Source organism: Octodon degus, unplaced genomic scaffold, assembly GCF_000260255.1.
Source record: "Octodon degus isolate 3935 unplaced genomic scaffold, OctDeg1.0 scaffold00016, whole genome shotgun sequence".
Lineage (NCBI taxonomy): Eukaryota > Metazoa > Chordata > Mammalia > Rodentia > Octodontidae > Octodon > Octodon degus.
In genome coordinates this window covers 16,683,834-16,694,730 of record NW_004524592.1, presented here as the reverse complement: position 1 = coordinate 16,694,730, position 10,897 = coordinate 16,683,834, and the positions used below count along the sequence as shown (strand labels likewise).

General features: G+C 43.6%; 2 protein-coding genes across 2 annotated transcripts in view; both read right to left on the bottom strand.

Annotated features, from left to right (window-relative positions):
* Pomk (protein-O-mannose kinase) overlaps positions 1–3,845 on the bottom strand; it is a 21,992-nt gene extending 18,147 nt beyond the window's left edge. Inside the window, exon 1 of the mRNA XM_004626670.2 lies at positions 3,839–3,845. The gene's annotated coding sequence lies outside the window, so the exon portion shown is untranslated. The remainder of the gene's footprint in view (positions 1–3,838) is intronic.
* Fnta (farnesyltransferase, CAAX box, alpha) overlaps positions 1,291–10,897 on the bottom strand; it is a 73,755-nt gene continuing 64,148 nt past the window's right edge. The window contains exons 9-10 of the mRNA XM_012513681.2: positions 5,286–5,394; positions 1,291–1,482 (exon numbers count right to left, since the gene is read on the bottom strand). Coding sequence (XP_012369135.1) covers positions 1,291–1,482; positions 5,286–5,394 — 301 coding nt within the window. The remainder of the gene's footprint in view (positions 1,483–5,285; positions 5,395–10,897) is intronic.

Genomic DNA, 10,897 nt, shown 5'->3' with positions numbered 1-10,897 from the left:
TTTTTTTTTTGCGGAACCAGGGATTGAACTCAGGCGCTTGCACTTGCCAGGGAAGTGTTTATTCTACTGAGCCATCTCCCCGGTCCCTAGATTTGTTTTTTTTTTTTTTTAACTCAACATTAGTGTTTTTGCTTTGCTTTTTACAGAATTGGAGATTGAATATATGGTATCATGAATGTTGGCAAGTGGTTTACCACTGAGCTATAACCCCAACCCTTTTAAACATTTTGGTTTGGAGGGTGTCTTAGTTACTTTTCTCTTACAGATAGGACAAAATACCTGACACTCAAAGTTAAGGAAGGAAAGGTTTATTTAGCTCACAGTCCATGGAGGTTTCAGACCATACTCAGCTGACTCAAAGGCAGAGTAGCCTATAGAAGAGGGCAACCATTCATGGTGGTAGAAAATGGCAAAGAGCAAAAGGGAGGAACGATGGCAACAGCAGCAACAGAAAGCAAGCCTGTCTCCATTCAGGCTATCTGCCCCAGGCCAGGTGTAACACTTACGTTCATAGTCCCAGCAGTACTCACACCCATAATCCTAGCATCATTTACAGCCATAATCCCAGCACTGGTTCATGAATTAATCACAAACTCTAGAAATCTACCCCACAACTGCATGAGGCTTTGGGGGAACAACTAGACACAAACCATAACAGAGAGTTTGTCTTGTTTTGTCTGCAGTATAAGGGATTAATTCCAGGAGTTTAGCACTGAGCTACATCCCCGCCTTTTTTATTTAATCTTGAGAGTCACTCTAAGTTGCTAAATCATCCAGGGTGGCCTGAACTTGCAACGCTCCTGCCTTAGCCTCCCAAGCACAGTAGCTGGCATCACAGACCACCATGCTTGCCTCAACATGTTTCTGAGTTTTATCCATGGAGATACATGAAACTCTACATTACCATTTCAACTGTTTGACCTTACCACCGTTGACAAACCAAGTCTGTACGCATCTCTTTCTCTGTATGTGGAAGAGCAGCTCTGATACACACAAATAAACGTTTTAAACCAGAGATCTAATCTCCCCTGGTTTAGAAACATTCAACAGGCCCCCATGAACTTGTGAGAAAGTCTAACCTGTTAGAAGCCCCGCCCCCCAGGGGTGAGGGCGTGGCTCAGTAGTGGAGCTGAGCTCAGCAAGCCCAGTGAAGCTCCAACATTGTGGACGCGTGCCTGACATCTATCCTGGCTTCCTCTCCAGCCCCAGGACCCCACACTCCAGCTCCTGAGCTTTCCTCAGTGCTCTGCTACCCTTAGGGGCTGCCCAGCTTCCACGTTCTTTCTTCCTCTAGACCTTGCGCTTCAAGAGGTTCTGCCTACAGATTCTGTCCTCCAGGTCTACACTACCAGGAGTGTGCTGCATGCCTATTGCACCCTTCTCCATCTTCACGGTCTCAACTCTGCGTGCTACTTTCTCTCTGGTGTTCACACACCACTGATTTGCTGTCACTGCCCTCTCATCCACCACCTCCTTCTCCCACTGGAGTTTATCAGCCCAAGTTCACCAATTAACCCTTTGGCCCTCAACCTCTCTTTACTCCCAATCTTCCACTGACCTTATCTTGCCAACAGGTCTAGATTCTGGTTTTATGGAGCTGGAGCTTATATGATTTGGGGAGGAAAACAGTGCTTTTCATGAAATGAACACACATTTATGAATGTGAATTGCAGGACATTGCCAGGGTTTGACAAGTCTGGAAGCTACGTTATAAACCCACACCTGCCTGCAGTCTCAAAGCCCGCACACCTGCACTGCATACTTCATTTTCCCTCTGCTAGGGTTGCCTTGTGCTCCTCAAGGCGTGCATGCTCAAGGGTTGGGCTCCAGCCCCTTGCAATGTGGGAGAGGAAGTAGGCTTTTTAAGGGATGAGGCCTAGCCTGGCACATGTTTGTAATCTTATACTCCACAGGTAGGAGGTACAACGCTCTACAGTGCTCTGGGAGACCAAGGCACATAGATCTTGCAAGCCTGTCACAAAAAAAATAACATAGGATGGGAATGTGGCTCCCTGTGGTTGTGGGTTCAAGTCCCAATACCATCAAAAAATAACTTTTCTCCAAAGAGATCAGGGCTAACAGAAGGAAGGCAGGTCATGAAGAGTGTGCCCTGGAAGGGATATTGAGACCTAGCCCTTTCTCATGTGTTTCCAGCATGCCATGCAGTGAGCAGCTTCTTCTGTCCCTTGCTTGCCCCCATGCAGGCTGCCTCCCCACATCAGAGTAAATGACCTCAGGCTGAACTTTTCAACACAGCTAACCAAAACCTTCCCCCGCTCCCCGTACCCCCCCCCTTTTTTTCAGTTAAAGTCTCACTATGCAGTCTAGGCTGGACTCCCGCATGAAAATCCTCCTGCCTCTGCTCCCCTGTAGCTGGGATTACAAGCATGCATTACCATGCCCAGCATCTTTCTTTTCATTGATTTTAGATATATGTCACAGTGATGAAAAGTTATCAAACTCAAAAGCTACCATCAAGTACAAAATTCTGTAAGACCACCTCATCACACTACTCAGCAATAACCCATTTTTGACTGTATATTTTGACAGCCTAAATTATCCCTAAGTCCTGAAATTCTAATTCTTTTCAGCAAAAAAAATCCAAAATTTCATATCCAAGAAATATCCAAAAATTAATCTTTTACAGAACCAATTTCACATCATTTCTTGAGACAGACATAACTGTCATTCCCATTTCATAAATAAAAGAACTGAGTCAAATGTAAGCTGACTTACTAAACTAAAGGACAGTAATCTACAGATGGAAGAGCCAAGTTTCTGGCCTCAAACTCACACCCTCCTTTTAAATTCTGCAACAAAAGCCAGTGAGCTAGCTCAGCAGACTAAGCACCTGCTTAGGAAAGCTCAGGGATCAGGGTTTGATCGCCAGAACCACGGGCTGCAATGGCCCTGACCCCTCGTGCGCTGAGCCTGCCGCTGAGACCGGGCATGGTGGAACACGCCTGCAATCCCAGCTCTGGTGAGGCTGAAAACAGGAGGATTACTATGAGTCTGAGCTGCATAGTGAGACCCTGTAGCAAATACATTAAATCAATCAATCCTGCAATTCTCAGGGGTTGGACTGAATTGAGCCCAGTCGGGGGGTGGCACACGACTTGGACTATCAGCTTCCTAAAATGGCTTTTGCCCACCTGAATAGGGTTTTATTTTGAAGGAGGCATATTTGTGGAGCAGGATGCTCTAAGGTCAGGATAAGACTGCATGGCTGAAGAATTTTCTGGCCCAAATAAGAAAAAGGAAAATACTGGTTCTGAAAAATAGCCAGCTGAGACGTTCAGGCGCTGTTTAAACCTACAAGATTTCTGACATAGAAAGGAAAAGGTTCGATAATTGGGAAAAAGAATGAGATCCACTATACTCATGGATTTTTTTTTTATAAGGAGTAGACCAAAATTAGTTACCAATGTACAGAATAGTTTTCCTGAATAAAGAGATTAGTGGCACTAAATACAATCTACATTACAACCCCACTTTTTCCAATGAAGTGCAAGACACATTAAGATAACTACTCTGCGTGCTTACTCGGCTTTTCGGGCCTACAGTAAGGCCAACGGGTGGAGACAAACCACCACCTAAACTGCTAATTTGCTTTGTAAATAGCGGCAGCAGAGGTCTCGCTGCACTGACAGCCATCAGGGCCAGAGAGTGGAACGATACCCACGAGGAATCCGCGGCGGGGTCCACGGGGGATCGCGTCTCGGAAGCCACGGGGCAGGAGGGCGGGGGCTCCCGCCGCACCCCACCTCCCCCCACCCCCTCCCCCCACCGCGCGCTTGATCCCCATCACGCCCAGTCGCCCTCATCAAAGGCCCCTCACCTGCCGGCCGGCCCGCTCAGGCGCCAACTCAGCCGGAAATGGCCTGAGGCTCGCGGGAACGAGCGGAGCGCGTGCGCCGCGGCATCCTAGCCTGTGCGCGCCCTCTCGTGGCCACCCGGTGTAGTGGCTGGCGTTGGGTCGGTCGCGGAGCAGAGGCTCGCGAAGCCGGGAAGCAGGGCGTGCGGGTCCAGCCAGTGGGCCGGGCACAGCGGAACCACGAGCCCCGGCAGCCCCAGTCGGAGGCAGAGCTGAGCAAGGCGTGGACAGGAAGCTGCTTCTACAATGACCCACACAGCAAGCTGGCTCTACTGAACACCCAAGCTTCTCTTAGTTCATTGAAAAGGTTTGTGCTAATATTGTTTGAACAAGGTATTGTACCTGTATCGTGTACTCTCAGTAACTACTACGAAGACATTGTAATTCTCACCTATTTTGAAATTGGTTTGGTGTTTTTGTTTTGTTTTGGGTTTGTTTTTGGTTTGGTTTTTTTTGTTTGTTTGTATTTTAGGGAAGGGTCTACAGGGTGTTCAGGGTCTCACTTCTAGATCGGACTCGTAGTGATCTGCCTGTTTACAGCCTCCCAAGAGCAGGGATTACAGATTTATGCCACCATGCCCAGTCTCAATCGCCTTCTCAGCGCGACTTGGGGGTGGGGCCGGCATGGCAGCCTGGGATGAAACCCCGGCCCTTGAGCCTGCTTGCAGGCATTTTAATCCCCGCTGAGCTATTTGGCCAGCACGGCCTGGCACATGCTCACTCTTGGTTTACTGTTTTTTGGTTTGGTTTCTCTTTTTTAAAAAAAAAAAAAGTAAACCAAGAGCGAGCATGTGCAAGACTGGGGTTCCAGGGCCGCACAACAAAACGGAGACAAAACCTAGGAGCACCGCGAGCTGTCAGACAGGTAGGAACGTGGACTTTCACCGCCCCTGGATAAACTGCAAGAATCTGTCCATACGAGCCCCTCCTTTGGGCCCGAGCTAGGAACTGTGTAGTTGACACATGCACAAGAGAGCTTGATGCACCAGCGGGATAAATGATATGTATAGTAGGAATCCAAAGAATATGCTGTAACAGGAATGGGCTAAGATAGCTACATACAAAGAAAACAGCACTCAAGAAAAAAAGTGTGGGGCTGAGAAGATAGCTCAGTGGAGTAAGTGCTTGCCTTGCAAGTGCAAGGTCCTGAGTTCTATCCCTGGTACCACCAAAGGGGGGGAGCGCAACTCAAGACTTCATAGTTAAGCTTAGAAATAACAGTAGTGAACACTTGAGAAAACTTGGAAAATTAAAAGTAATGATTCCCTTCCTTTGAACCAGCTAACTTAGTAGTTATCTTCAGACCAAAACTACAAAGCTTCCCACGGGCTGCTTATCTGTATGTGTGGCCACAATACAGAAGACAACTGGGCATTCCTATTTGCACAAACCACTCACGGTGGGCACTCACGTTTTCCAGGTTTCCAATAAACACCCGCTTTTTGTCTGCAATGTTACTGTTTCGTGAGCCAAAGAACTCTAGTTTACGTACAACTAACTTCTTGTGTGACAATAGATTTCTGAAAAGAAATCCTATTACAAGCCAAAAAATAAGGCTAAGGAGTCAGAATTTCAGTTTAAAAACTTGTAACAGTTGTGGAGATGGGTGGCAGTGTTGCACATGACTACCTAATGCCACTTACCTGTTTAAAATGGTTTGAAGAAGTTGTTTTGCTTATTTTACAATTAAAATTGGTGTGCAAGGGTTGGAGAGATAGTTCAGGGGTATAAGTGCCTGCCTGGCAAAGGCAAGATCCTGAGCTCAATCCCTGGTACTAAAAAAAAAATAAATAAAGTCCTAAAACTGGTGTCCTACGTATTGACATGAAACAATGTTTGCAACATACACCTTAGAGCAAGGAATCAATCCCATTTTTAAAAATGTATTTATAACCATATACATAGTTTAATAAACAGGATTGGGAGCAATGTATTTGCTTATGTGTATTTGTGTAATTAACATAGATGACCCCAACAGGAATATGTGACATGTATAGAAATCTATTAAAACATATCTACTCAAACAAATTTATTAAATACTTTTTAAAAAGACAAGGAAGATAGGTCAGATGTGAAAACTTTGAATGCGAGATCTATGAAGAAAACAGGAGTTGAAAATTTACTAGATTCAGGAAATTAAGTAGGTGATGTCAGTTTTGTGACACATTTTAAAGACACATTTATTTTGATATGAGAGAACAGTAACACAAATATGCCATTTATTGATGTGCAAAAAAAATTTTTTTGAGACATAGTCTCACTATGTAGCCAGGCTGAGCTCGAACTCCACCAATCCTCCCAAGTGCTAGGATTACAGGTGTGCACCATCACCCTGGCTCACAGTAGACAATTTTATTGGGAGCACCAGGTGAATGCAGAAAACTGTAGCCAGCTGAGCCATGCTGCCCAAGAATACAAATCACACATGCATACCTGAACCTGTCACCATCTTCCCTTCATCATGTGTTATGAGCCACATCCATATACATGTTACTTTTCAAATTTCATATTAACTTCATTAGAGACTCATGAACCCTACCCTTGTCTTCTTCCACAAGCAAGTTTGAGTCTTTCTCAAGATAAAGTGCCACACTTACCATCCTACACATTTCTTAAGCATTGATGTGTAAAAACTATGCTGTGATTTTTGACTGGGTTTTATCTTTTCTTGACTGATTAGATTTGTGGGTGTTACATCCCTAACCCTATTTTTACTATAGCCCTGTGGTTCTTTAATTATGATTTTACACAGCATGAATCTTAACACACTCACCGTGTTCTAACAGAACTGCTGAACTGGGCTGGGGATAATAGCTCATTGGCTTGCCTGTCTGGCAAGTACAAGGTCCAGAGTTTGGTCCCCAGTACCACAAAAAATAAATAAAATAAATATCTCAGAACTGCTGCACAAGGATTTCAGCTGAGTTTCAAAGTGAGCAAAGACATATTTTGAGTTTGAAATGGAGTGGTGCTTCAGCAGACTTCTGTCTGTGGGACAGGCAGATTCCCCACATGCGGGCATCACCTGCCCAAAGGACACTGTGATGCTCAAAATAAGGACCTCTCAAAGGGAGGACACACAGAAAAGGGAAGAGAAGGGAGTCTGAGCATGTAGAAATTCTGATCTAAGGAAAGAAAGGAAAGCTGCAAAAAGCAAAGAACCTGTAAATGCCAATAAGGCAGAGATTTCGAGAAGGCTAAGAGAGATCACTTCCTGGTAAGACATATATATGCAAACCTTCCTCTCCAAGGAATGCAAATTTACCATCTACACAGAATTCCTGATAAAGTTATTTGCAGTGGATCAAGACCAAAAGCTGCAGGAGCCAGCACTGAGGGAGGGTCCTCCCCTCCACTCACTAGGGTTCGCATCCGAAGGGCAGAGACCAACTCTGCACCGTCTTCTGCTTTCTCGTTGTGGCACAACTGGGCCGGGATGTGGCTGGGTGGAAGTTCTCTTGCCTCTCATTGTTGTGGCAGAACTGTGAAAGATCGTGCAGCTCCAGGTATGAGGTTTCTGTACAGAACTGAAAGAGGAACCCCAGAGAATGAAAAGGAACTGAAAAGCAAGAAATGAGGCCAGCACCCCACAGTTATTTATGAACACTTGGGCTCACCCTGACCTGCACATTATGGGCTCCAATTAGCACTGAAAGGCTTTGACAGAGGTGGTAATGGACAACTGCTGCGTTACATATGAGACAGATACAAAGAGCAACGCAAAGGTTTTAAAAGTAGAACTGGCTTTGGAACATAGCCCACAGAAGGATGTGTGAAGCTTGCATTGAGTGGTTACAATCACCGATCTCTCAGGGTTTACGCAAGCATTAGAATTGGGGTTTTTGGGGATCTGTTGTTGCTTTGAGACAGGGTCTTGCTATGTAATTCAAGTTGGACTTGAATGCACTATTGTAATCCAGGCTGGCCTCAAATATGCCATAATTCTCCTGCCTCAACTTCCCTAGTGATGGAATGATTACAGGTGTGCACGACCATGCCTGATTTAAGAATTAGTCTTATAATAGTGTTCAAGATGCAGTCCTATTAGGTACATGAAGTATCACAAGAATCTCAACTAACAGGAAAAGATAATCAGTAGTCACCAATGAGAGAACACAGGGGCTGGAATTACTTGATACAGATATTAGTTACTGGGGCTGGGGAGATGGCTCAGTAGAATAAGCGCTTGCCTGGCAAGTGCAAGGACCTGAGTTCAATCCCCAGTTCCACTAAAAATAAAAAAAATAGTATCAGTAAAAACAAAGACATATAATCAAATCTCACACCTAGACTCACTGGACATATCTGAGAGCGGAATAGAATGATGAAGTGAAGAGAGATTAATAGAAATTATTTGAACTGATACACAGAAAGAGACAGACACTAACAGAACCTCAAGCACTTGGGGGACATAACAAAAGGTTCCAAAATCTCAGAGACAAGAAAGTCATGGAAAAAAAAAAAAAACAATAATGAAAGCATTGAAGCAACCATGGCTAACAATTTTTCAAGTCTTGGCAGGGAGCCCTACAGATTAACACTGAGCAAGCCACAAACAGAGTAAATCCAGACATGTAAAACTAGATCAAAATCAAATTGCTAAAAACTAAAGACAAAAGAATTTTGAAAACAGCAAAAACAAAATGACATATAATCTGTAGGTGAACAACTATTCTAATGACAGTGTGTATCTCATCTAAACATCATGAAGCCTAGGGATAGTGAACATTTTTCAAGTGCTGAAAGAAAAAAATTGTACACCAGAATGCCATAGCCAGTGAAAATATCCCACAGGCTCTCAGATAAATGACTAGAGGTTTTGGGGTTGTTTTTTTCCCTTCTTCTAGATACTGTGGCTTGAACCCAGGATTGTTTCACCGAATTATATCCCCAGCCCTTTTTAAAATTTGAAGACAGGGTTTTATTCAATTGCCTAAGCTAAACTAGAACTTGTAATCTTCCTGCCTCAGCCTCCCACAGTACTGTGACAGAGTGTGCTACTGCACTTGGGGAAAGAATGACAGTTTGTAGCCAGCAGACCTACTCTAAAAGAATTGCTTAAGTTCTTCAGGAAAAAAAAAAAAAAAAAGGAGTATCAAAAGTAAACTTGGAGCATCAAGAATAAAACATAACAAAACACGAGTATGTGGGTGACCAAAAACAGTTCTGAGAGGAAACTTCATAGTATTAAATGCTTGTATTAGGAAACAAGGGGTTGACAACCAGCCAAACATCCATTTTAAAATATTTGAGAAGACCAAAGTCAACCAATTCAAATAGGAAGGGGAGGGCCTGGGGGTGTTGTTCAGAGGCACAGCACCTGCCTGGCAAGTAGAAGGCCCTGAGTTCGATTCGCAGAACACCCCCCCCCAAAAAAAAGGACGAAAGGTAATAAAATATGGAAGCTTAAGTTAAAGAAATAACTTTCTCTTTCATTAAAAAAACTGGTTGAAACGCTCTCATTTGCTGTAACTGTCCATTAATGGGTTACAAGTAAGCCTGAAAAAGATTTTTTAAAAATATGACTTCCATAAGAAAATATTGTGAAAAAAAGAAAATACTGCAAACTTCCCCACTAATTTAAATTTAATATTTGCGATACTACCAATTATAAAGCTAAGTTTAAGGCACCACTAAGGACTAAAACTTGTCAAGCCCCTCCTTTGTGAACGTGACTCATCAAGCAGATCAGACTTTCTACTTCTGTTTCCAAATGTGACCTTAAAGAACCAAGACACTGTTATCCTGAGGCAGTGGACAGAGATGCAGTGTTGTTAGGTTCAAGAGTTTCCAGATGATAAAAGAGGCAATGAAGCAATAAACCCATTATGTGTGACCAAAAATAACTTTTTGTGAAAGTCACATTAAAAAGAAAAAAGTGGCATTGTTGCCAGATGTGGCAGTGCACACCTGTAGTCCCAGGAAGCTGAGGCAGGAGGATCTCAACTGTGAGGCCAGCCTGGGCAATTCAGCAAGACCCTGTCTCAAAATGAGTAAGGGTTAGGACATAATTCAGTAGTACAGTGTTTGCTCAGTATGCTTAAGGCCCTCATTCGATCCACCACACCACAAAAACAAAACAAGCAGGCAAGGCGCCACACACCCAAAATCCCAGCATTTGGGAGGCTGAGGCAGCAGGATCACTATGAATTTGAGATCAGTCTGAGCTACATAGCCAAGACCTCGTCTCAAAACAACAAAGACAATACTTTTCTTAACAAAAAAGGACAAAAAGCTCTATTTCACTGATTACTTTGCAGTCAAGTTCCACATACCTTTTCAGTTCTTCACCATCTACCAGGTACAATACACTGAGCCTTTCTTTCCTTTGGAACCACATCACACAGGAGGGTCAAGGTGTGCTTATGGGAGGGTGGCAGAGGGGACACCATGCTGCACTTGGCAGCCAGGCTGTGGCTTCCTCACTCTTCCTCATTCTTTGACTTCAACATAATGCCAGTCAGGTGACAGCCCATTCTATGCCATAGTTTTGGGGTGCACTTTTATAAGATGAAACAGTTACTCTGTGAGTATCTATAGACCTGAAACCATAGAGTTTACAATATCTTGAGTGGACTCTGCTTGTAAGAACAATTCACATATTCATAGTTAACATTTCTTTTAATTATGTTTGTGTTTTTCAGTTTTATAGAAGTATTTTCAACTGTTTTCCTACACTGAGACAATGTCCTTTGTAGGTAATTAAATGCTATTAAAAAATCAAACTACTATGGTAGTTTAGATATATCTGTGATTTTATTACAAAACCACTGTTTTGGCATTAGTTGGTTACAGTGATAGCTACATTCTGTGAGTGTGGCATGGCAGCTCTGGCGGGACCACTGGACTCCCAACTTACTGAGCCAAACTTCAGTTACCTCAACTCTACTACAGACAAGCATCCTGTACTCATTACAGATGCAAAGCAAGTAGATTAAATGTTGATAAAACTACAAAAGTAGTGGTTCCTTTCAGGACTTTTTAATTCCCCCTCCCTCCAATTACTTTGCTTTAAAAGAACCA